The sequence below is a fragment of the Aplidium turbinatum genome, chromosome 1 (assembly GCF_918807975.1).
Source record: "Aplidium turbinatum chromosome 1, kaAplTurb1.1, whole genome shotgun sequence".
Lineage (NCBI taxonomy): Eukaryota > Metazoa > Chordata > Ascidiacea > Aplousobranchia > Polyclinidae > Aplidium > Aplidium turbinatum.
In genome coordinates this window covers 29,722,782-29,750,220 of record NC_137472.1, presented here as the reverse complement: position 1 = coordinate 29,750,220, position 27,439 = coordinate 29,722,782, and the positions used below count along the sequence as shown (strand labels likewise).

Genomic DNA, 27,439 nt, shown 5'->3' with positions numbered 1-27,439 from the left:
GTATAGTAGCAGACCCTATGAAATCAATATTATAATAATAAAGAAGAAGTTGCTATACTAACAGGTGTTTTTTTTTACCCCAAAGCTGGGGTAAAAAAATTTCAGGTATTTGGTGCATAATTTTCAAACCAGTTAATGGATTTAAAAAATTTCATTGGGGAATGATAGACATACATGGTCCGTATATTGTGACCAACTTTAGTGGTCATACTTGATAAGCTAAACAATCTAGGACAACCTTTCTGAAAAATTTTTTTTTCACCCCACTTGACTATAGTGTAGTTAAACTTTATAAAATATTCTTTTGATTGTGTTATTCTTTGTTTACAGGTTTTTTTAAAGATGTCCAATGTATGATTGTTTACATTTTTATTACAGTTTTTTTTTTCAACTTGGAATAAGTTATTATGAATTAATTTTTTTTTTTTGTGAAGTCAAGACTTTGAAGGACACCCATGCCTATGAAAAAATTTCTTTCACCTGGATATTCCTTTAATGGTGGAACTGCCGATAGCAAAAAAAGATCTGCTTTGAATTTTCAGTTGTTTCAACATTTTGGTAGTTACTTCTGCTATCAAGCTAAAGTACTTGGACAGACAATCACAAATCCAACACTTTGCAAATTTACAATTGAAAGAACTTTTGCCGGACAATTTACACTGCGAAAACTTGCTAAGTCAATTATACTCGGACTTGTACTTGTTCAAATTATTGTTTACCTAATTATAAGTCAAAGTACACCCAAGCCTTTTAACAAACATGCTGCTGCAAAACAACGCAATGAAGCTGTTCATCTTGTGAAAGAGATGTCCGAGGACATGTGGCGTAGACATGGCAATGGCGTTCCTGAGAAAAAGGCTAGTGAAAGACAGATAAAATCATATGATGGTGCTTCAGAGCAGCAAAGCAATAAAATTCAATTTAATCCAGTAAAAAACAAACGAGTAAAGTCAAGAAAAGGCAATTCATGTAAGTTTTATTGGCAATAATAAGGCCTTTGAATATTATCAAAAGATTTTTACAATTAATGTTGACTAGCCTATTATATATAGAATTATTCTAGTTACATTTTGTTGATTTTTTTGAAGTATTTGCGTCAAAATATTCCATGAATAAAATGAAGTTCGATTATCCCTGCGTGACTATTGCTGAATAACATCGATTTCTTGCACTACAACTTCCTTCTATTGGAGCTGTTATTTTGTCTTGTGTAAAGAGAATTGTAAGAAAAATAAACAGCGCATGTTGCAGCCAAAGGGTGAAAAAGTTTAGTTTTTCCATGACTTGAAGATGAAGTGATGCTGCAGCCCCTGGGCTGTGTGCTGTGAAACGTCGATAACCTAGTATTTATTTTAAACTTGTTGATGAGCTTCGTTTCTCCTTTTCATTTATAATTGAACTCGGCTACTCACAGGAGGCACCGCATAAAGGTGCTCATCTTCCCCCCAGCCCCTGGGTTGTTTGGTCTATTAGGTTTTTAAAGTTTTCACAGAGCGCACTTGGTAAATAACTTCAAAATAAGTTCTCACCAGCTTGCATTACTTTTACTTCGTTCATAACCTATCACTTCATTTATGACCATTACCACAAGATTGTTTGATGACTTGAAAATAATAGTCGAGCCAGAATGCCAGATGCTGATTGTGTCAATGTGAGCCATATTAGTGAGGCTTGTTTTTCATGATTCCTTTTTCATTACTTTAGATTCAAACGTGAATGGAATGTCAGAGAATAAAAGTACAATGCCATTGTGTCCAGAATATCCTCCAGACTTACGTAAGTTTGTCCTGTTCACCAAGCGATCAATCTTATGTTTTTGGCATTTATTTCATGACGATAATGTGGTATTGCAGAACTCGTCAACCTTTTTGCATCCGAACCACTTTGATACAAAGGAAAGCTGTTGTGGGCCGCACCGATAAAATTTTAGATAGGTTGGTACCCAGTATCCAGCAACACTTTTGACTTCTTTAACAATAGCCTACCTAATAAACCGGAATGGTCCGTTTCGGTGAGTCCGATTTGGTGAGTCCGATCCCTATTTGGTGATTTTTTCAATTTTTTTTTTTTTAAATTATTGGGTACCATAGCCTAATTATCATTGCCGTTTTAGGGTTAGGGGTTAGAGGTTAGGAACTCACCGAATCGGATTCACCGAATAGTAGCAGACCCCTAATAAACGAGGATACTTATTTTTGTGCACTTATAATGAGGTGAGCGATTTCATAAACAAAGTCATTGCCAAGCAAGAGTCGTCTCTTTCAAATCTCTTTACTTTAGAAATGGGTAGGCCTACTTTTTAAATGGACAGACCTTCGCGAAAAGAAACACACGATAGGTGGTGAAATTGAAAAATCGAATAAAACCCGTTCTTAAAATGATAAACTAAATTTAAAGCATAAAGATTTATTTATTTAGATTTTTTTTAATTTCAACTATTTTACCGCAGAGCTGGCTGAGTATAAAGATTTACGTGTACAAGCTTGTTGCTGGTAATATAATTATTAAAGATAAACTTAAAACCAAAAAAAGTTGCTTACTAACGACCATGTGACGACCTAATTTCACTTGAGTGTTTTGTCACAATAATTAGCTTTTTTTTTAGTGTTGGCTGAGTGCACGAAATAACTTGTGAATAGTTTATTCAAAATCCCTACCGGTACTGAGTTAGTTTAATGAAGTTCTATGTGTATTATTGTGTATATTGGAACAAGCATTTGAATAGAACTAATGGGTATGCGGCTATGCCGGTATAATTTGGTTTATTTTGAAAAAAAAAATGTATCCAAACCTTTGTTTTTGTTGCACTGATAATCTCACATCATAATCCAAATTCGGCTTCCTTTCCACCACTGGGGCTGATCGATTTTTTTCAACTAATAGCTCACTAATTCAAAAATAGTACCAGCATCAATTTCGTTAACGATTGATAAAATTCTCAAATACTGGACGAAAATACTTTGAAGGCAAAATGTATAGTTTTCCTAATTTGTCACTGCGCATGACTAGGAACTGTGTTGCGAAAGCTAGTGCAATTCGCTATTACCACAACAAACTGGTAGCATCAGGCTAAAACAGATCGTTAGTATCTCATTGTAAAGTGAGCAAAAATCATGCTGCTAAAAGCGAAACTCAATCTATTGCATTTCCTTATAAGTCGAGACTGGTGTGTTGCCGTAGAAACAGTGTGTTTGTTTTACTATGTATTATATCCATTCATGAAGGTGAGCTGCCAAATGTAGAAATAAATATTTAACTAAAAGTAATCCTGCTGCCGCTGCTATTTTTTTATTATTGTGTCGTTACAATGAAACTTTTTTCTTGCGCACGTTTGGTATCTTTGATATTCATACATTCATACAATAAGGGAACGTTCAAATATTACGTAACGCTTTTTTTCCGAATTTTTGACCCCCCCCTCCCCCATGTAACGCCAACGTAACGCTTTTTTCAATCCCCCCTCCCCCATGTAACGCTTTTTCACTTTGAATTCAGCACAAAAAACTACCATTCCGTACTCGAAAGCGTTACGTAACGTTTTGCTTGAACCCCCGATGTGACGCTAACGTAACGCTTTGCATAAACCCCCCCTCCCCCTCGAAGGCGTTACGTAATATTTGAACGTTTCCTAACTCGCTTTTGTTCGAACATGACACAAACTGGTCTTTCTAGAGTTGCAGCTGGACTCCCATATGGCTACAGAAACTTTAATGTAAAAAGGATGAAATTTTATTCCACTGATAAACTGTATCAACAACATAGTTTGAAAATCCAATGGTGATTTAATCTCTGTGCTTTGAAGAAACCATTAGTTTATGTATATTTTCCTTCAGATTAAGCACCGTTGCTGTTTGTTTTTTGTGTGGTAATCCTCGTTTAGACACAGCTGTGTTTTAAACTTTCTGTGAGATTCAATCGTTTATCTTTTTTACGCAGTTGGACGTTTAGAGTTCCATTTTAATGATACTCCACCAACCTTTGAACAAGTTGCAAAAAACAATCCCCATCTTCAAAAAGGAGGCTTCTATCAACCTCCGGATTGTGTTGCTAGAACAAAAGTGGCAATAATTATTCCTCATCGTTCTCGTGAGCTGCACTTGCGAGCGTTGCTGTGGCATTTGCATCCAATATTCCAAAGACAGCAACTCTATTACAAGATTTACGTTGCGCACCAGGTCTTAATTTTTTGTTGTTGTTTTATTTGCCTTCACTTACATCCAATTTTGTTCTAAGTAGTATGCTTAGACCTATGCTTAGGTCTTGTGTTGGACATAAACTTTTTAAACTTTCTTTGACAACAATCTAATATCGTAGATAGGAGGTGTGATAGGACTGACAAATATGTCACAAATTAAGCGAATTGACCCCTTGGGCGAAGCGAACAATACAAATTTTTCTGTATAAAAACTTGCACTCAAACTTATGTTTATTTATAGCTACCCAGTAGGGTGCATCAAGCCCCCCTCATGAAAAAATTTTCTCATGACAGTATATTAAAGTTGTACTACCCTTAGAAAAAATCAATTGTGTAAAATATTACCAAATTTGAATGAACTCTACCGGGTCCACATCGAGCTTGAAAAAACGAAAAATAGGGTCATTTCACATGAAAACAGGCAATATAAAGATATCTCAAATATGATACCTCTCAGATTTGGTGAAAAGTTGTCATACTATGCCTTAGCCTTAGACTACCAAACGAAAGAATCCCAAGTTTTAGATCAATATCTCAAAGGGTTTGTCCATGGCGGTCATTTAAATTTCGAGAACCACCCTCATTTTTGACTTGGGGGTAGCGTATAGCAAATTTTGCTATTTTTAGGGCCCCATAACTTCTATTGCAAATGTAATGGAAAACTAACATTGGAAAACTAATAATGCTATGTTAGCTCAATATAAACTATATAGGCTACTATACAGTTCAACAATAAAAAACAACATTTCTGGATGCATGGGTAGGCCTATTAGGTGGGTCACTAAAATCCTAATATTTTGCCCCGTAAAGGTGTTTTTTTTCTGACATCCAAACCAATCAGAATATTTGTTTAAAACATGATTATTTGTAATACTTGGAAACTTTGTTTCTGTCAAATCAAGTTTGATGGTTGTGGTGCCATTAACATGATGAGCAAGGAGCACATCTACATGATGAGCAATATATATATGCATTTCTTTGAAGATTCTTAGCCTAATAGAAACCTCCCGAACATTATTTCTTGAAAACCACATCACTCGTTCAACAATATTAAAAAGTTTGTTGAATCATCAATAGACTTAATCTTGTTTGATTTGAAACCAGCTGGAAAACAAACTTCATTCCATATTGTGCTAATGCGGGCAAATCAAAGCAAATGATGGGCTTTCTTGTGATGTATAAAAATAGAGTAGCCTATTTGGCACCCAAGCATCAACCACTGTGAATGGTTTAATCCGCCCCGATAGCTCAGTTGGTTAGTGCGTAACTTCGTGAACGAAGAAGCTTCAAGATCAAGCGGTGCTGGTTCGACTTTTGAGGTGAGCGCTTGAGCAACGCATTTCAGGACTGCTCTCCATTCAGCGGCACCTAGTGGATGGAATTATTTCTGCAACAACACTTCAATAATCGGAAACTTCACTTTGTCAATCTCAGTAACCGGCTCTGCGTCAAAAGCCTCTACAAGTATGCGAAACTGCCAGGAATAAGCTATCAGGGCTTTGTCAGTTCGAGGATAAAGATTCAAAACCAACCACCAACCTAGCCTTGGGCTACTTTGTATTTATACGTCACAAGAAAGCCCATTTGCTTTGAATTGCTTACATTAGCAGAATATGCAATAAAGTTTGTTTTCCAGCTGGTTTCAAATCAAGCAGGATTAGGTCTATTGATGGATCAACAAACTTTTTAATATTGTTGAACCAGCGATGTGGTTTTCAAGAAATAATGTTCGGGAGGTTTCTATTAGGCTAAGGATCTTCAAAGAAATGCATATCTTGCTCATCATGTAGATGTGTTCCTTGTAATATTGGGTGACAAGGATAAAAGTGTCCATGGTCGTCTAGCAGAGCAGTGAATGAAATACTCTAGTCTTGTGTTACTCTACAACAGGCAGTTGGACGACCATATGACTACAAAATGCCCACATAGTTATTTAGAGCTCTAAAAAGGGACATTTCTGCCTGATAGGGTTTTCAGATCCTCAGAAGATCTCTGTTAATGGCACCACAACCCTCAAACTTGATTTGACAGAAACAAAGTTTCCAAGTACGTATTACAATGTTTTAAACAAATATTCTGATTGGTTTGGATGTCAGAAGCATTCAAAAATTGAAAAAAACACCTTTACGGGGCAAAATATTAGGATTTTAGTGACCCACCTAATTGGCCTACCCATGCATCCAGAAATGTTGTTTTTTATTGTTGAACTGTATAGTAGCCTATAGTTTATATTGAGCTAACATGGCATTATTAGTTTTCCAATGTTAGTTTTCCATTACATTTGCAATAGAAGTTATGGGGCCCTAAAAATAGCAAAATTTGCTATACGCTACCCCCAAGTCAAAAACGAGGGTGGTTCTCGAAATTTAAATGACCGCCATGGACAAACCCTTTGAGATATTGATCTAAAACTTGGGATTCTTTCGTTTGGTAGTCTAAGGCATAGTATGACAACTTTTCACCAAATCTGAGAGGTATCATATTTGAGATATCTTTATATTGCCTGTTTTCATGTGAAATAACCCTATTTCTCGTTTTTTCAAGCTCGATGTGGACCCGGTAGAGTTCATTCAAATTTGGTAATATTTTACACAATTGATTTTTTCTAAGGGTAGTACAACTTTAATATACTGCCATGAGAAAATTTTTTCATGAGGGGGGCTTGATGCACCCTACTACCCAGACAACAAAAACCACCTTTTTGATTGTATTTCTTGGTAATGGTAAACAAATGAAGAAATTGTTTATTTGATTGAATTTAGCTGTTGCCAAACATTTACGTAAGTATTTGCGACAGGCATACAACTTGGCATTCAACAAAGCAAAAATGATGAACATTGGATTTCTTGAAGCAATGAAAGACGATGACTACGATTGCGTGGTCTTTCATGATGTGGATCTTCTTCCAGAAGACGACCGCTTACTTTACGCTTGTAAAGAAACCCCCAAACATCTATCAGTAGCCATCGATAAATACGGTTACAGGTATCTAAGTTCTTAATGTCAGCTGTCAGAGACTTGCTATGGTCTTGTTCAATTGTTCTTGATTTAAGGTTCTGACAGATTTTTTTGTCATCAACAAGAAATGACCAAATATGGTCATTGAGACTAAAACTTATCGGACTGGTATCTCGAATAAATTTTTAACCAGCAACAAACGCAGAGCTCCTACTAACACTTGTTGAATGTTGAGTGCCGACTGCCGGTATAACAATAAGTTAAGCCATATACAAGAGAAAATGTGATCTTTAATTGCACTTTTCTATGTAGAATTCAAATTCAGGTTTTTAAGGTCTTGTTGACATACCGATGTATGTCAGGCTTGCATCACGCAAACAGCTGAATTTATACACATTAGAACATAGAGCAAAGGGCGTAGGCGACTTTAGCTGAAAAAATCTGCCTACTTTGTGCACGTTCTGCTCTGATCTGCCTACTTTGAGCTGGGGAACAACTGAATTTGAATTTTATGCAGAAAAGTGCAATTAAAGATCACATTTTCTCGTGTACACAAAGTAACACAATGCGAAAACAACGTTTCTATCAAGCAATTTGAGATCATGCCCTGATGCAGGTTTGAGTATCAAACCAAGATCTTAGAAGCCTTGTACAGAAAACGTAACAATCTACCTTTAAACAGACAACTGTATGCTTGCGGCTCATCTTTCTTGCTCTATGTATTTTAAAATTATTTTTTTCTTGCTTTAACTTTCATGTGAACTGTTCAAACACCTTTTGTTGCAGTTACGTATGATTCTCTAGACTCTAGAGCAGGGTCTGCTACTATTCGGCGAGTCCGATTCGACTAGTCCGATTCGGCGAGTTCCCTATTCGGCGAGAGCCCTTTTCGGCGAGTGCCCTATTTGGCGAGTTTTTGAAATTTTTGAAAGGAAATTATCGGGTACCGTAGCCTAATCATAATTGCCGTTTTTACATCGTTTTAACGTCGCTAAACGTTGAAATCGTGCAGAAAGGAATAAAAAGAAAATGTTTTTTGAACTATTAAATTAAAATTCGTCATGTCAGTTCAGTTGTTTTTATTTTTGACCATCATATGAAAAACAATACACGTCAACATAGCAAAGGTAGAAGCGGCAAAACGCGAACGTTAAAACGTTCTTGGATGTTTCTCAGTTTCAACGTATCCTAGTCAGCAAAAGCACCCTTTTCTACACGATTTCAACGTTTAGCGACGTTAAAACGATAGGCCACACACTTGGTTAGCCTTTTCATTCTGTTACTACAATGTAAAAATGAACTGTTAGGCTAACTGGGTTCTTGGGACAAATTTTTGCTGGTCGGGATAACTAGGCTACGGTAGCCTACCCGATAATTTCCTTTCAATCTAAGCTGTAGGAGTGTAGGTCACACATTTGTTGATCCAAACTAATCATTTTAACCATAGGCGCCTAAGCCGTGGGGACCAGGCCCCCACGCATATTTCCGCGTGGGAGCAACTTTTTATGCGGCATTGATACATAAAACAATAGATGAACTAGCGATCGGCAGCAGGAAAACATTTTTAAATGCAAACCGCAACAGCTTTGCAGTAAATAATCACTAGAACGAGTAGCGATGCTACAATCCCACCCCAGACAAAAAAATCTGTCATATTTACGTTGATTTAACGTCTGCAGACGCTTGCAAACAGTCTCGCTGTCGCTTTCGAAAGTCGAAACCTTTGCAGAGAATTGTTGCGGCAGTGAATCGGTTGCTGTGAAAATGAACTTGAAGTCTTGGCCCGAGGTTACCACTAACCAACGTAACAAGGGCTGGTACAAACCGCATTGCGCACAGTCGCGCAAGCGGCATAATCAACACAACAACGGACTCGCGCAAACTGCATGGCGCACACACGTCCGTTGCCATAGAAACCCGATCAAAGGCGGGGAATATGCGCATCTTTTGTTTCATCTGCAACACGGGCGTATTACAGCGAATTGGAACATGAAAGCTGGTCAGCCATAAGTTGCGATATTGTAGTGAAAAGGGAGCAATGTCAAGTCGAAAACTTAATCAAACGTCTCTCTGTAAATATTTTTCAAGGGCTGTTTACTTACGTCAGCAACTTTTAAATTTATTAAAGGTGACGTGCTGTTGAATTGATGTAAACATGAATGATTTTGCTTTCAACAGGTATATTTTCAAGCATATGATCAAGTTAGTACTTTCATTCCATTTACAGTATACCTTTTAGTAAACCTTTTCGTCTCTTGTTCGTTGCTAAACTTTATGTTGTGCTTAGCTTAAAGAGTCGCAGTCCATCAACCGCTAGCCAACGCAGACGCATAGCATGTGTTTTGGTCGAGTTTTGTTTATAATAATTAACGGCAGGTCGAACGTAGCGATAACTCCGAGTGTGGCAATAAAAGCAATCCTAGTGTGACGACATAATTACGTCATCCATCTGCGTGACATTTCGCTGAATTTACGTTGCTGCTGATGAAACACGCTTTCGCCCCCACGGCCAAAAAAATAGTTAGGCGCCTCCGCGCCTATGATTTTAACTATTCAAAAGTACTAACTTATAGACATAAACATTATTTTTTTTGTAACATTTTCTTTGTTTTATTTTTCCTTCATATCTTAAATTTTTCTGAAAGTGATGCAACCTTGCCAAATTTCTTTCAACTCAATAACTTACTTCGGTCACAAGCACGTTTTAACGTTCTCGTTTTGTCGCTTCTACCTTTTTCTACACCTTTGCTATGTTGACGTGAATTGTTTTTGATATCATGATCAGAAATAAAAACAACTGAACTGACATGACGAATTCAAGCACGTTTTAACGTTCGCGTTTTGTCGCTTCTACCTCTGCTATGTTGACGGGTATTGTTTTTGATATGATGATCAAAAATAACTGAACTGTCATGACGAATTCAAGCACGTTTTAACGTTCGCGTTTTGTCGCTTCTACCTTTGCTATGTTGACGTGTATTGTTTTTGATATGATGGTCAAAAATAAAAATAACTGAACTGACATGACGAATTTTAATTTAATAGTTCAAAAAACATTTTATTTTTTATTCCTTTCTGCACGATTTCAACGTTTAGCGACGTTAAAACGATGTGAAAACGGCAATTGTAATTAGGCTACGGTACCCGATAATTTCCTTTTAAAAATTTCAAAAACTCGCCAAATAGGGCACTCGCCGAAAAAGGCTCTCGCCGAATAGGGAACTCGTCGAATCGGACTAGTCGAATCGGACTCGCCGAATCGGACTCGCCGAAACGGGCCATTCCGCTAGAGCAGGGGTCGGCAACCCCTGGCACACGTGCCACTTGTGGCACGCGAGATGATTTTTCATGGCACGCCAAATGATTTGACGCGCACGTTATAGCATTTTAAGAAGGTGCAACCATTGCATCACTAACATTATTATTACATCACTAGCGCTAACTCAACTGAATGGTTGCACTTATTTCCAGTTCGATCTGCAGCAGTGGTGCCACTCCTAGTGGTTTTTCCATTAGATCTAGTGTTTTTGGATTGCATCTAGTGTTCTAGTGTTTTTTAGCGATTTAGCGCTATGTTGGTATGCATAAGTTTGGACAGTGTTCAAAGTAGCCCCACCTGGCACACGTGCCACTTGTGGCACGCGAGATGATTTTTCATGGCACGCCAAATGATTTGACGCGCACGTTATAGCATTTTAAGAAGGTGCAACCATTGCATCACTAACATTATTATTACATCACTAGCGCTAACTCAACTGAATGGTTGCACTTATTTCCAGTTCGATCTGCAGCAGTGGTGCCACTCCTAGTGGTTTTTCCATTAGATCTAGTGTTTTTGGATTGCATCTAGTGTTCTAGTGTTTTTTAGCGATTTAGCGCTATGTTGGTATGCATAAGTTTGGACAGTGTTCAAAGTAGCCCCACCTATTTTTTGTTTGGCAGCATCAACGTGTTTGTAGTGCTTTTCAAAGTGGAGAGTGAGTTTTTTGTCTGGTTACACCCAATGATGACTAAATTTGAGATATTCAGCATAAATACTTTAAAAAATACACACAAATAACTGTGAAAAGAGTTCAAAGTAGTTTTTTGTGAAGCTAGTTTTTCTAGTGTTTTTTTTTTTCAGTCAAATCTAGTACTTTTTCATGACAAGAGAGTGGCAACATTGATCTGCAGTGTTCGTTTTTTTTTTTTTTTATCAGGGTTAGGGTATATTTACAGAATTTAACTTATGAAATTAGGTTTAATGGCGTATCCCAAGAGACGGAAATTAGATGTCAGATCATCTCAAGAATCCTGGACGACAGTTTTTGGATTCGTTTCTCGAGACGACCGAGCTGTGTGAGTGTGTGTGCACTGTGTTGTGAAAACGTCGTTTGCCGAACATCAAGCATAAAACGACATTTTGAAACGAAGCACGAGAAATCCTTGAAGGACGATGCAGAGAAGATCGAATCACTGAAAAGGGCAGTATCTGGCTACGAAAAACAAAGCAGCATTTTCAAGAAGGTGATTCATAGCACAAATCGAACAATCGAAAGTAGCTACAAAGTCGCAGAGGTCATTGCCAAACATGGGAAACCATTTACTGACGGGGAGTTTGTAAAAAAGGCTTTTCTCAGTTGTGCCGATGTGTTGTTTGATGATTTACCGAACAAAAGCACGATATTTTCGAGGATGAATGATATGCCTGTTTCTCCCCGGACAGTGGAGAGACGCATCGCGGACATGGCTGCAGATGTAAATGAGCAACGAAATGTTGCGTTAAAAGCTGCAAATATTTTCAGCGTAGCTCTTGACGAAAGCACAGACATAAACGATAATCCACGTTTAGCGATTGTAGCTAGGTACTGCAGTAAAGGCGAGGTGTATGAAGAGCTTTGTTGCTTGAAACCTATGTAGCCTATGGTACTACTAAAGGAAAGATATACTTGACACCTTCACTAACCATTTTGAGGAAAGAGGGATTGATATAAAAAAGATATTCTCGGTTACAACATACGGTGCACCTGCTATGATAGGACGACACTGTGGATTTGTGACTCTTGTTGAGCAAAAGATTGGGCACCCTGTTATGAAATTGCACTGCATTCTTCATCAAGAAAACCTTTGTGCGAAGATTTCAAATTCAGCTCTTAATGACGTAATGTCAACCGTAACGAAAATAGTGAATTACCTTGTCGCATGCTCTGCTACAACACACCGACAGTTTCGATCTTTGTTTGAAGAGATGAACAGTGCATACCATGATGTGCCCCTGCACTGCAGTGTCAGGTGGTTAAGTTGCGGTAAGGTTCTCTTGAGGTTTGTTGAATGTCTAGTCGAGATAAGGGTCTTTTTGGCAGGGAAAGGCAAGATCTACCCTGAACTGGAGGATAAAAAGTGGCTTGTAAAACTAATGTTTCTTGCAGATCTCACCACCCACCTTAACGAACTTAATCTTCGTCTGCAAGGTTAACAACAAACGGTGATGGATCTTTTTGAGGCATGGAAAGGTTTTGTAGCTAAATTGGATATATATCTACACAAGGGACATCCAAACTGCAACTTTTCGCTACTTTAAATACCTGAAGGTTTTCTCATTGGATCACCAAGTCAACATAGTTGAAATTGATGTGTACATGAGGAATCTAACGTCTCAATAGATTTCAAGATTTTCAACATTTTGGTTCAGTATTTTCATTTCTTATCAAGCCCGAGAGCAGCGAAGACTTCCAGATGCAGCTGATCGATTTCAAAGCATCCTTATTGTGGACATCAAAATTCGTCAAAATGCGGAAATCGCTGGAAACGATTGAAAACAAACAAACAAGCATTTTGACGTGCTGGGAATCTTTGCCGGAGAAATTTAGCTGTCTCAAGAAGATGTCAATAGCTTTGCTATCTGCATTTGGCTCCACTTATTTGTGTGAACCAATATTTTCGCACATGACTTTTATTCTCAGTCCACATCGCAGCCGACTTACGGAAGATCATTCGGAAGCATATGTTCTACTTAAAGTGTCCAAATATAATCCTAATACTACAGAGCTAAGCAAGAAAAAGCAAGGACAAGGATCTCATTAAAAAGTGACTCTTATGACTGCATTCGATGTTTTCCAATAAAGTTAATAAAACAAATTTGTTTCTTGTCTGTTAACTCAGTCAACTTTACTGTTTAATTTTAACATCAGATAGTTGCCAGTACAAAACCAAACATACAAAAATGTTTGGCACGCGAGTTGTTGATATTTTGATATTATTCATAAACTGGCACACTGCATACGAAAGGTTGCCGACCCCTGCTCTAGAGTCTATACTCTATAGCGTTGAGTTTGAGCTAGTCAGTGCAGTTTTTGTTTTTTCCTGTTTATAGATTTAGTAAATGATTGTATTTTTTCAGATGTAGTTAAATTGTATGTATGTTATTCCTGAAGAAGACACCTTGTGATGTCGAAAACGTTCGATAGTTAATTTGTTGCGTAGTTTTGTGTTTCTGTAAATGTAATAAACTTGAATAATGAATATGTTAAACTTGATCATGTTTGCTCGGCTTCGTAGGCCTATGGTTTAACAAGCCAAACTCTCTACCGAAGCTTTTACAATAAGTTAATAATTAATCAAAAAGGCACGCCTGAAAATTTTTAAACATTTTCATTAACTTAATTTTCTGTGAAAGCATAGCGCATCTTCTAAGTGCAACTGTGTTGGATGAAATGACCAAGCGAAGTTCAATTCTTGTCTTTGCAATTAGGGTTTGGTGTTCAAAATTAATTTCTTGAGGTGCGACACATTAATCATAAACTGTACGGACGGTATTCAATATTTCTGCTGATACTTGATGGTAATGATGTTTATTTTGCAATGCAAACTAGCTTTATTTGTTAACAACAGCTGTTCAAGTTTACTGTAAACTAATGTTTGGTGTAAGCTGTTAATTCAGCTGTTGTCCAGCCTGTTTGAATGAGCATACTTTTTCATTAAGAATTTATTGCATTTATTGAAGGGCCACGATTCATTGGTACCGTACTTTTGATTGGTCGTAGACGATACTACATTTGTTTGCACTTATACTTTTGCACGTCTCATTATTGTCTTTTTTGCGCTGGAGAGATAACTTTTCGTTTATTAAAGCGATTAATTTAAATTGAAGTTTTCTTTTCCGTAGGGTATTTTATCGTCAACAGTTATAATTATGTTCCTTTAACACTTCTGAAGACTCAACTTAACGGGTGAATACTGTACGTACACGTTGCACCCATGAGCCACGTGTGGGTAATTTGAGGGGTGAGATGCTGTTTCCGGAACTCAGTACGGAACTAAATTGATTACCCAGATTGTAATGATTTCGCCTAATTGCAACGTGTGGAACTGTGGATGCAGAAATATACATTTACTCAGCAGTCAGTACTCACTGCAGTGTTTTCTGTTACGTTTAAAGTTGTAGCTCCGTAAATCTAGTTAAGAAGACGTTTCGGCTAAAAAAATCATTTTGAACCGCGCTGATCTTAGTCTTGAACTAGAAGAACTGTCATTTATTGCTGAATTGCTTTGGACACCTTCGATGACTTTACACAATATTTGCATGAGAAATTTGGCTTATGCGCATTGTGCAATACATTGCACATCGTGCATATGCAAATTTGATGTACGAAATAATAAAATACGCTTTTAGTTCATGTAAATAATTCATTGCCAGAGTAAGTGTAACATGAGAGTTGAGACTAAAGTCTAAGTCTTTTTTTTTTAAAGTAAAAAAAAAACTTGACAATAAGAAAGTTTGGTGTAGTATTCGTATGGTCATAATCACACTCAGATTTTTATTTGTCAACCTATTTCGATTTTACTGGTTAAATGGGTTAACTTAACTGTTAGTTAAAAGAAAGATTCGAATTCGTTTGTATGTTGCGGCTTACGTTAATTTAGTTAAATTTACCATTCTGTAAATGCTTCCGTATCTTTAATCTTTATAGCATTTTAAGTCACTTTTTAGTGATCTCAGTAAAAATAAAAAAAATGCAAGTCAAGATGTCACTAATCAATCGAGCTCATAAACCTTAAGTTAATTTTCATGAAAATTCAAGGTTGTCTTTCAAAATGTACAACCATTTTTTGAAGCATTTTTCACACTTAAACAACAAAGTTTCAAAACCAGAATACATGTCCATCTCCACTCCCTAAAAGTATTACGGTATTGAAAATGATGATATTTCAGAATGTAACTTTTTATCTTAATAATGTGCCAAATTTCCTTTGGAATGATTTTAAGTGATAAAGCTAAAACAATTTATACTTTTATTTTTAACAAGTCAAATTGCAAATACACGCCACCATGAGCAGGGCCGCGGGTGGCGCTGGTTGGCGGAATGGCCCGTTTCGGTGAGTCCGATCCCTATTTGGTGATTTTTTCAAATTTTTTTTTTAAATTATCGGGTACCATAGCCTAATTGTCATTGCCGTTTTAGGGTTAGAGGTTAGGAACTCACCGAATCGGACTCACCAAATAGTAGCAGACCCGCTGGTTGGATATGTGTCTGAACTAACCGCAGAGTCGGTTCACCGATTCTACCACTTTAAGCTAATTACAACCTTTTTTACTACAAAAGGGAGTGTTTTGCCAGCAATTCCTCCTGGTTGTGCAATGTGCAGTTCAGTTAAAAGCAACATTTAGCGTAGAGTACCGCACGCACAGTACGTAGTTATTAAATTGCACGAGATTCTGCGAAATTTTGTTTTCGCTGCTTGGCTTGCATACAGCTTTCACATTGCATAATCTTATTTTTAATGTGTCTATGGGATAGTTCCCACTTCTGAAAAATTTTTGTTTGTATATATTATGTATAGTACGTGACATGACGCAACAAATTTGGCGCAAATAGGACAAGGCCTATTGGCAGTAAAATGTTAAACGTTTGATAGAACCTTTAAAAACTATGTGTAGTTAATATCACTGGGATTAGTTGTCTAAAAGTGTGAGCCAATAATGCAATCTGTAAGAAGTGTTAAGCTTTTCGTCAGCGGAAGTGAAAAAGTTGTGATGAATAGGTAGATAACTAAGGCATTTTTGTGGAATATGCTTTATAGCATTCAACAGCTTGGTTACAACAGGCAAAAGTATTATAGCTACTTCCCTTTCTGTACTCAATAAACTGTCAACCAGCTGCATTGTTGTAAGTAATGAATGCTGGAACCTCCAAGAGTTACCATCAAACCTATAATTTGCGCTTTAGCGGCATAACTTTAAATTTTGACAATGTTTTTAACATTATAAGGTTTCACATGAAACAGATTGACTGCATTTTGTAAACCAGACGTACAGTTTTCGGCCAATATGATTGATCCTTGCTGATCATCCTTAATTGTACAGAAAACCAACTTGCTTTCTTATTCTTCACTTTTTTCAACGCAACAACGAACAAGTGCCTTTGCAAAATGATCAAATTAGTTGCCCAACTTACATTACAAAGCAACACCGATGCTACTTTCTGTTGTACCGGTAGCAGTTTGTAACAAATTTCGTGTATCGGAGTTTGGTGAGGCTCGTACAAGAGAAAATAAACAGGATCTATGAAAGTATTTTGCATTGTCAAATTGAAGCAAGTGACGTTGTGGAGGCTCTAACCCAGTTTAGAATAGAATAGGCTATTGTAGTTTTGAATAAAATAAGGCGAATTATATTATTAGCAGAGTTTCGATAGGCACAAGATGTCTTCATCAATAAGCAGTTCCGCAAGACCTGGATTGAGTGATCTTCAAATTAGACAAATGCACGTCTCACTTAAGTCTGTTGTCAAAGTAGACTGTTAAATATTTGATAGAAGTTCAATTTCTAAAATGTTCAAAACACTTGATGCAGATTGAAGTATTCAGAATATATCGTTTTTTTTTAGGTTCCTTATATTGATGCAAGCAATTTTACTCAGAGTAGCCTACATCTTTTTTTTTTACTTTTCTCTTTTGATTACTTTCTACATCTATTTTCTCTTGTTATCTTATTAAGAATTTTTTTCTTTATAATTTGCTTCAGAAACAAATCTGTTTTCTTTCGTAGTGTGTCATTCAATTGAAACTGAAGGTGGACACTGATTTGCTTCCTTGCCTTAACCGTCCAAATCTGGATACGGCAACAAATAATTAATCGAAACTTATGTAAAAACACAGGTTGTTTGCACAAACTAAAACCAGTCACCAGTCTAAAAGTTTTTCATCGTTTAATTTGTTGGTAATGAACGGTAGAATGCTGAATATCAGAATGCATTGTACACTGTACAGTAACTGCAATACTTTATAATTTGTTGTGTATTGGGTATCTTATATTTTCTTGTTTGTAATATAATATAATCTAAACTTAGCATTTCAAATCGTGCACTCTGTAAGTAATTTAGGCAAGTTAAAATTGTGTGATAAGAATTCAGCATTGCCTAACAAACACTTAGCTGCAGATGCCTCGATGACGCAATGAGAAATTTCGTGTCAAATAGTCTCACTGCGAGATGTAGGCTGCTCTGCGTCAATTTGCTTGCATCGATGTAAGGAACCTAAACAAAAAAACATATTATACCTATATTCTGATTATTCCAATCTGCATCAAGTGTTTTGAAATCAATATTTTAGAAATTGAAGTTTTATCAAATATTTAATAGTCTACTTTGACAACAGACTTAAGTGAGACGTGCATTTGTTTAATTTGAAGATCACTCAATCCAGGTCTTGCGGAATTGCTTATTGATTAAGACATCTTGTGCCTATCGAATCTCTGTTAATAATATAATTTGCCTTATTTCATTCAAAAGTACAATAGCCTATTCTATTCTAAACTGGGTTAGAGCCTCCACAACGTCACTTGCTCCAATTTGAACAATGGAAAATACTTTCATAGATCCTGTTTATTTTCTTCTAAGGACTTATACGAACCTCATCAAACTCCCTTATACTATATTTAATGTTCTAAAACTAAACGATATATTTATTCTTGAATGCGCTGCTTTTATATTTAAATCAGCTCACAATATGTTGCCTGATGAAGTCTCCGAATATTTTAAAAACCTAAATGAGGTTCATAATCACAACACTAGGCAGAAAAGTAGATAGAAATTTTTCTTTCCTAGTTGGAAATCCAACATTGACAAGGAAAAATTGAATACCTAGTGGTAAAACTTTGAATCGCAATCCCCACAAGCCTTAAAACAGCTTGAGATGTTTCGAACATAAAAATAAATAAAAATCAAAAACACCTCAAACAGTACAACAATTAGGCGTGAAAATTTAATTTATTTATCTTGTTTATCACAGCCTGTCGTTACCTGGATGGTTTGTTTGTTTCGTTTTTGTTCTCTTCCTGTTGTTTCGTCTTCTTTTTCTAGCTTATTTTTTTCTCTTACTTGTATGAGGGTGGCAGCTGACTTCATTGACTCTGTGGTCTTTCGCTGTCATCCTAGTACCAGCATCACATTCAAAGTAGCCTATTTATTTATATGCGCAGACAGTGATACACCGTTTCGGCCTTACAGCTTCATCAGTGCAGTAGGTTAGGTACTGGGTATGACCACAGAGCTATGAACCCTGCGTAGCGATTTTTCAATTCAGGTGTCCCTAAAGTGGCCGAAAAACTGGTATTTTTGCAAAACTTGCCAAAGTGTTCAAACTGCAAGCAGTAGCCTACCTCAAATCATTTGCAAACATTTTCATTCACAGCTTTTGCTTTACTCTAAATCACGCAAGAAACGGATTTCTTTCTACGACACTATTATACAACACTTTGTGCGTTTTAGGTTGGAAGCAGTGGCGTAGCCAAGAATTTTAAAAGGGGAGGGGGTTTTTGACGGCGTGTTTTCCCAAAACAGCACCCAGGGGTCTGGGGGCCTCAGAAAATTTTGAAAAATTAATTTGAATTTGGTGCATTCTGAGAGCATTTTCAACAAAAATGTGGGTATGAATATTCCTGTGAAATGGTGCTGTCCGATGGCAGAGCAAAAGGATAAGATCATGTTTTTTTCGGAAATAAAGCTACAAGTTTCTATGTTTTCTTGTTGCTAATTCCTGTCTGAGATATTTGAATGTGTGGTATTGGCAAATCTCGCTCTTTTAATGCAGTTTCGCTTAAAATTAGACAAACCTTATTTTAGAGACTGAAACCATTATTCTCAAAATCGTGACGTCACACGCGTGCCAAAGGGGGGGGGGTGAGGTTGAAACCCCATTTTCTCCCTTTTTTTCATTCTGCTGCACATGAATTAACCCAGTTAATCCACCTCTATTGCCTGCTGTGATCCGATCAGTGCCAATTAAATATTCTTGAGTCCCATGTGTTAACGGTTAATCCTTGACTGACGCTCAGAACCGGTCCTATCTAGTTTATGCTTTTAAACGTGACTTAACGCTGAGTTGAACGTTGTTAAACGTAAATAGAAAGTGGCGCTTGCTATCACGAGCGCACCAGCTTTCTCTGAGAGCAAAACATGCTTTCATGTTTTACACAGTTTTCACCCACCAATATTTTTGTGTTTCCTACTTCGCAAAACTGAATTAAATATTACAATATATTTATTTCTTGGTGCCCGCCAGACAGCATGCCAGCCATTTTTATATCGTTTTTACGCCTCTACGTCTGTATACGTTGAACCAATGTAAAAGTGTGCTGATTTACTGACGAGGTAGGATTGTACGAAAGTTACCATATTAAATCTCATCAACTTTGTACTGTTTCAGCATTTTTTACATTAGTTGAACGGCTGCATACGTAATTTTGCTGATTGAATTAACATCATCATGTCTGCAGACTGCCGTACACGTCATTGTTTGGTGGAGTCACCATGCTGGGTATGGATCAATTCCGTGACGTCAACGGCTATTCGAACATGTACTGGGGATGGGGTGGAGAGGACGATGACATGTTCAATCGTATCTTCTCTCGCGGGTACACAATCCATCGGCCTCCTTTTCACCTGGCCAGGTACAAGATGAGCTTTCATCACCGGGACAAAGGAAACAGACTTAATTTGATGAGGTTTGTACGTTTTTGTTACTTGTACTTTTGTTACAAAAGTTCAAATTTGTCATCTTTGGATTGATTTTTCTCTAGTGCGTTTCGATGCGAAAATGACGTTGTTTTTTGTAATATTGTGACGCCGGACCAGTACAGCTTAGCGAAAGGTGAAATTGTATTCGATTTTCTGATCAATGTTCAGGTGTTTGAAGTTACCCCAATTTTATCTCGCCCCGTAATTAGTAAATAGTCGGAAAACATGGCAGACCACAAAAGCTAACATGGTTTGAATTATATACAGTATATTATGCATTTCCTTTGCTTTGAGGTCTCGTACTTTTAGATTTGAGAGCTTAAAGATGCCCAGATTGCATGAATTTAAAAGCGAAACGACCAGCACATCTTATCTCGAAACGACACGTTGTTTCGAAATACCATATTTTTATTTACTGTAGTTATTGCCCAATGCCCAAGATAGGTTATACAGTACCTTACATTTAGATTGCCGGCTTCAAGCCCAAACAAAAATATATTAGAGTAAGAGAATATGGGCTCTGCAACTCCCGCTCGCAGCTGTAATGTTACAGTACACTGGACAATGGACATCTAATCGGTCACATGAACGGATGTCACATGAATAATTTGTCTCAACGTTACTAGAAATAGATCAACTTGCTTTGACACAAGCGCGTCGGCAATACAGTAGTTTAACAATGTTGGAATTTTTGCAATTGCCAGCCAGTAACTTGTGTCGTTGTTTTCGTACTGATTTTCTTTTATGCTTCAAACATTTCTTGGTGATATTCGTCGCAAACAAAACATCACTGATTCAACGACTGGAACTTGCCGAGTGTAGTTTTACTGTTCGGTCAGCCGTGAACCAAGTTAAAGTCGTAATTTAGCTGAGGTCGGATTTTATGCAAGAAATTGCTTGTATGGTAAAATCAATGTTGTAGATTGCAAAACTGTTTATGAAAAGCTCAAGCAGGTTTTTAAAAAGAGGTCTGGTCTGTCACCTGTCGTGATACCTCTGACTGATTATCAACAACGTAGGACATATGTAACATTTTTGTAATTATTATCTGTATGCTAGATCAGGGCTTACCAAAGTGGGGATCGCGACCCCTTGATGGGTCGCGTAACAAACTTCCGGGGTTGCAGAGAGTATACAAGTTTTACACAAACTACTGCATATTAACACTTCCGTGCAAGATGCTGTGAAAGTTATTAACTTTATTATGAGTCGCAAACTCAACAGTCAACACACGTGTTTTGCAAATTTATGTGGTGAAATGGAATCGGAGTTAAAACTTTTTTTGCTGCAGTGTAAACGTAGGTTTCAAAACTAAAGCCAAAGCTTTAAAAACGCTATGAGTGTTAAAAAATTATGTCGTGGTTTTTCCAACGGAAAAAGGTTCAAACTTGGTCTGCCGTTTTTGTGAAGACATCGGGATTTTCAAATTATGCTATTTGTCAGGTTTGCTTGAAAAAACGAGATATAATTAATTTAATTCGTCCTTCCAAGGAGAAAACATCTATGATTTTACATTAAAATCTGAAGTTGGAGCGTTCATCAAAAAATTAAAAATCTGCAAACAAACGTCTTGCAGCTCTGCTCTAGAAGCTCTGGGCTAAATCATCGTCTTCGTAAATTTTAAGTTCACACGTAGCTTTGCAAGAAAAATAGCTCACAATGCTTGTAATGTAGATCGGGACGAGCTGTGACTTGAAAGTTGAAATAGCACTTTCTTTCTATCCGTTCTTTTGTGTCTCATTGTAGGTTGATATTGTGGTCGCTTTACAATTGAATTAACGGACCTTTAGCTTTACATTCACAATACGTATCGTTTGAACACTTCGTAAGCTTTTTTTGTGTGTTGAGCACGCCATTCGTTTTGTCAAGTAAGTTCAATGCCCGTTGCCCACTGCCCAGTCCTTGAAAAAGAATGAACAACTTGCGGAGTGAACGAGAAGGTTACATGCGTTTGTCGAATAAGCCTTAAAGAATAACAAATCGATCATGTAACTTGTTATGCGAAAAGATAAGTGTTCGCTTTTGTTTCGCAAGTAAGCTGATGTTTGTATGGTGACGACCATGCCTCGCATCGTAATAGCTCGTTCGAAGTTACTTGGCTATTATTCTTGTAACAAACACCAGCTACTTTCTCAACAAATCACACTCGTGTAATCTGAAAGGGTTACAAAACTTAGATTGGGATTGTGTTAATATCGATTTTTAGTTACGTCAAGCTAGTTAAATTTGAAGTAAACAACTTGGGATGCATTAGGTCATATAGTTGTGTCTATTCGTAAAGACAATATAGAAACGTAGTTGCAGTGAGAAGGAGCTGTGGCTCTGCTATCAAAACTTGTTCAATGTCTTAGCGGACTGAAAAAATCAATTTTTTTTAACAGGAAACAATAATTATAATATTTTTAAGTTTTTTTTTTCTTTTGCGGGTTACATGATGTTTGCTTAGACTACTTTAAGTGTCTACCAAAGAGCGATCAGATTCCGATATCATTCAAGACATGCAGACCTTCTGGTCCATTTGGTAGACGTAATATGGAAGAATTGTTGTTGACTGTGCCTTTTTGAGAGTCCCTCACAACAAATTTCGTTTTGGTGTCAAATGTCACATGATTCTTGTCAGGCCTTTGTTTGCCTTCTCACACCGAATTGAGTATCAAAACTTTTCATTCCTGATGAAACAACGTTGGCTGACGACTAAACGATGTTCAAGCATGTAGATGTAGCCTTACTTTTTCAGACAAAGACGTGTCTATCCTTTGAAATTTATTTCTATTGTTTAATTCAAACACACAGCTCCAGGCAACCAAATGTATTTGTTTTTTTTCAAATATAAATGGTTTGCACTCTGTAGAATAAATAGACGATGTTCAGTGCATTAGCGATTGCAGAGAGGTTTTTATCCATATTCAACAAAAGTTCACGTTAAAAGCACTTTCATTTAATGTGGCCTCCAGGTTAACCTGTTTATTTTATTCTTTCAGGTACGAGATACTTTCCAGGTCAGTGCATAGGATGCAGGAAGACGGGTTGAACAATGTTAAATACAGCATCGTGAAGATTGACAAAACTCCAATTTTTACCAATATAACTGCGGACGTTGGGACAGCGGTGGTGCAGTGCAAATCGTTTCTCTCGGAGTGGACATGCCACCTTGTATTATGGATGTGCGAGTACCTCACATTGTCCTGCGGATTGCTTCAGTACAATTCAACCGACGACGGCACTTTGAGCTTGAATATCAATAATCTATAGCTGTGATGAAGTCGTAATTTAAACCCTTTCTATTTTTGTATTATTTCTTGAATACATTTTAAGTGAAAAAGCTAGTTGAAAACTACTCAAAGTTATTCAAATTATTTTATCAATTTATTGCTATCGTGTCAGAATTGCCATTGAAACAGTCTCACGCAAAGCGGCATATGTTTCCACTGTCTGAGAGTATAGGAAGCGATCTAAGCTGAAGCTACTGTTGCATTTTAGATCATTTGTCATGAGCAGGTCATGAATTTTACGACAATCGTAACTGATTGCTTGCTTTTTGCATTGAAACGCGTTGATGAACTTTACTGCTACGAAGTCACCATGTGTTGGAAATACTTGCAGTGTCGCTAAATAGTTGTGAAGGCGCAGTCTTGAATTGTCCTAGAGGTCGTTTGAAACGAAACTTGGTTGTTCTAGAGTTCATGGATCTAGTTGCCGACTACCCTTCATTTGTTCGTTATTTGTGATTTTGCTTGTTTACAAAGGATGTTTAATGAGTGTTTGAAGAGACTAGCGTACAAGGTTTGCTGCACACTGTTTGTCAGATTGCGTACTTGTTCTTAATACACCAATTTAACCATTACGTCTTTAAAACCGTACTTAAGTACCTTGCTTTAATGGGCTTTATTTTGTTTGATGACTTGTCCTTTTCACAAGACAAGTCGACGTGGATTCGTGTGATTCAATTAATGTATTTGTTCTTTTTGTTTGGCATCGTCCCCAGGTATAGGTTTGTTTGTTATTTTTGTGTGAGTGAATAAGATACGCCTTTTCGTGTTGACTTTGCATACAAACTTTTTTCGATTCTGCGCTGGATTACTTTCACCACTCATACTGCACCACCGCTCACTACCAGTACTAGCAGTGCAAAATGCTTTTAGCATTGCATTTGCTACGTTGAGCCGGGCTGGAGTAATATTTCGATTACGTTTGTTAAGTGGGAAACTTATGCATTTTGATTGCAATCGACGTTGCTATAAAGTATAAACCCTCACCCTTAAAATGTTGTAGCCTACCATAGTAATGTCCTGGTCAGCAAATAATGATTTTTACTTGATTCAATGTCTGTACATGTTGTTGGATCACTGTAAAAATTACTGTTTTTCTGACTGGCATATGACGGTCTCCTTCACAACAATGCCCGTTCAATTCTGCATTTATTTCACTAGAGTGTCGGATGAGGTGCCTAACCTAAGTAAGATAAACTTTTAGTACAAAATTTTGAAAAACGTTACATTTAACTTTTGTATTTTAGAAGTACATGTTGTTTCACGTATACAATGCGACAGTTGTCATGAAATAGTAAAAAAGGTGCGTTTTCACTTGGTACTACACCCATCGCAGATATGAAAGCCCTGTACAGCATAACAAACAATTCTAGTGTAGCCAAATACAGTTTTAGTACTAGCGTCATTTTTTCTTAAAAATACGTGGTTCGTATTGTACTAGCGCTATTTTATTGTTATCATTTTCGAACTTGTGATTTTGAACTGAGACATATTCCCTTTAATACATCAGTTCGAGTAATCGATTCGTGACGTACTTCACGCATGACCGAATCACACCAATTATGGTCTAGCGGTGCGAAGTCACTGTGAAGTTTCTCTTTTCACAATTTGTGTATCGCAGCCTCCAAGTATACTGTACTAAGTCAAATTTACTTTATTCGACGAGTTATAGCGCTTTGAGTTACTTGTTGTTCATCTTGTGTGGCAGCTTTGAATTTCATTGAAAAATGTATTTTTTAGTATTCTACGTTTTGAAACTTGACACTCTTTCATTCAACTTGGTTAAGACAGTTTTCATGATTTTTGAATGAAGTCGTTAGTTGATGTTAAACTGTAATATAGCTTATTGGTTGAGGAATGCTGCGCTATTACTAAGACATCTACTTGCTACCAAGACATTTTTTGCATCAAATTTTATGGATGAGGTATCTTGTTGTATGGTTTGTGTGCTGTTTTGGTTCATCTAAAGCTCTTTGGTTCCCAATTTTTTCTCCGTGACTCGATAAGAATTTTACAACTCACAACCATCAACATTTTCACAAATAGACAAAGTTTGATTTCTATACGGCGTGGCAACACACAATTCGATAACTACTGGTTAGCATAGTATACAATGCCACTGAACACCAGCTCATGCTGTGCATTATTTTTTCTTTTTGTTTTCTTGTAATGTTTTGTTTCTCATACTTTCTCACACATTGTGACATGTCGCTGGATAACTTGATGTCGCCTGATGCCAAGATTTAACCAGATTGTGGAGCCAAAAAAGTACATCAAAGATAAACACAAAATGATGTTCTGTAGCGTGTTCTGATTAACATGTTAGATCATACATTACGGTATGATATTTTAAAGTTGTTTCTTGCATCCCATTTGGTGGTTGAAGACTTGTATAAAATGAACGGGAAGAGGAGGCCAATCATTGTGCCGAGTTTCATATCTTTTGCTGTCTTGCATGCAGAAGCTTTGGACCGAACCCAGTTTGCAAAAGTAGTTTGTTTGCTGTGATTTAACGTCTGAAGACTTTGCAGTCCATGTAAAAATCAATCTACATCTGAATTTGCTAGTTAGGAAGCCTCAGCAGATTTCACTACTCGGCCACGCGCCGACGAGTTGGCAATTTTGTGTTATTTCAAACAAGATTTAAATCACGTAAATAGACTGTAAAACGTCAATTTCTTCTGTCTGGTCGTTTCTCACTTTTTGTCTTGGAAAGCCAATGGTGTAATCAGGTTTTTTTTAAAGGTTTGGTTTGGGTGACCGCTAAGTAGTTTTAAGAGACCGCAAGTGTTTCATTTGAATACCAAAAAATAGCCATAACTACATACAATCAACGCAACATAAGATGAATTATTCGACAAGGCACAGCTTAAATGATTGTGACAGCGACCAAACAGCCTGCCCAACACGGCCGCCAAACGAGTTTGCTGCACAATCAAACAAAGTGTGCTTGTTGGCTTCTGCTTGTTATGTTTCCACACGTAAAAACTGATCATTATGCGCCATAAATCAGAAATAAACATTGACGAGTATCGAAGGTGCACTTCTTTTGTGAATAACTCATTGATTTAGCTGTTAGCTGTACCTCCGCTTATTCTTTTTTCCGGACGTGAACTATTGATCGTAGGCTATATTCGTATTATCGACAAGACATAGCGAGAAACAACCATTACTTTTCTACTGTAGTTGCAAGTCCAAATTTTGGGAAACCGCTGGAGAAATTTGGGGGACCGTTTTGGTCCCCCAAAACACCTTAAAAAAAACACTGGGTGTAATATTATTTTTCAGCAGAAGTAGGGCATAAAGTCAAAGCAATTTTCTTTTGTCTGTTTCACGTTTGTTCGTTGGATTTTTGACATAAATGTGAACTTTCTTCTAGGCAGTTTGATTAAACACTCATTTTGTGTTTAAAACTGGCATTTGGGGAACTGCAAAGCGCACAAATTACCACAAGTTACGTCGTTTTTGGCATTCAATTTTAAAAATTGTTTTTTGTTTTCCCGAGAGTGGTAACTCCTATGAAGTTGCATTATTTGTATTTCTCAGTGGAGTAATATTATACAAGCTTGAATTCAAGTTTTACGGAATTTTGGATTTGCAATCATAGATCGGAGTTGCTAAATCAATTGCTTTAAATATAATTCAACTCAATTATCTAAGCTTCATGTATGAAAACGTAACTACTACTTATTGTAATTTATCATTTGTTTTTCAAATTCGCTATTTTCTCGATTTATGGCGATTGTAGCGTAGCCTAATTACAAAAGTTTAAGTTGCATTACATCAAAGAAGGTACATTTTTACACTTGTTGCGTCATTATTTCAGTCGTCAATGCTACATCTGTTTTTTGTAGATTTTATGGCGCTATAAAAGTTTTCATTTTTCGTTTGTATGTAGGCATTGTTGCAAATGCATTGTGTATTCTGTTATTAAAAGTCTGTCATAGTGCATGCGGCCACTCATTTCTTGTGAAATTGAAAGTTTGTGACGTACCGTATCGACCTGTGTTCAATGAATATGT

At 37.0% G+C, this 27,439-nt stretch overlaps 1 protein-coding gene across 1 annotated transcript; it reads left to right on the top strand.

Annotated features, from left to right (window-relative positions):
• Positions 1-397: 397 nt before the first annotated feature.
• On the top strand, positions 398-27,365 carry LOC145773746 (beta-1,4-galactosyltransferase 4-like). Its single transcript, XM_082584882.1, has 6 exons — positions 398-969; positions 1,705-1,776; positions 3,937-4,175; positions 6,993-7,180; positions 19,908-20,135; positions 23,130-27,365. The coding sequence occupies exons 1-6, from the start codon at positions 456-458 to the stop codon at positions 23,398-23,400; spliced, it is 1,512 nt and encodes a 503-aa protein (XP_082441008.1). The 5' UTR covers positions 398-455; the 3' UTR covers positions 23,401-27,365.
• The last annotated feature ends 74 nt before the right edge of the window (positions 27,366-27,439 follow it).

What these genes read in the sequence shown, in the direction of transcription:
- LOC145773746 (XM_082584882.1), top strand. Translation starts at nt 456, where the DNA reads ATGCCTATGAAAAAATTTCTTTCACCTGGATATTCCTTTAATGGTGGA. An exon ending in AGATTTACGTTGCGCACCAG is followed by an intron (nt 4,176 to 6,992) that starts GTCTTAATTTTT and finishes TATTTGCGACAG; the next exon opens with GCATACAACTTGGCATTCAA. An exon ending in ATCGATAAATACGGTTACAG is followed by an intron (nt 7,181 to 19,907) that starts GTATCTAAGTTC and finishes TCATGTCTGCAG; the next exon opens with ACTGCCGTACACGTCATTGT.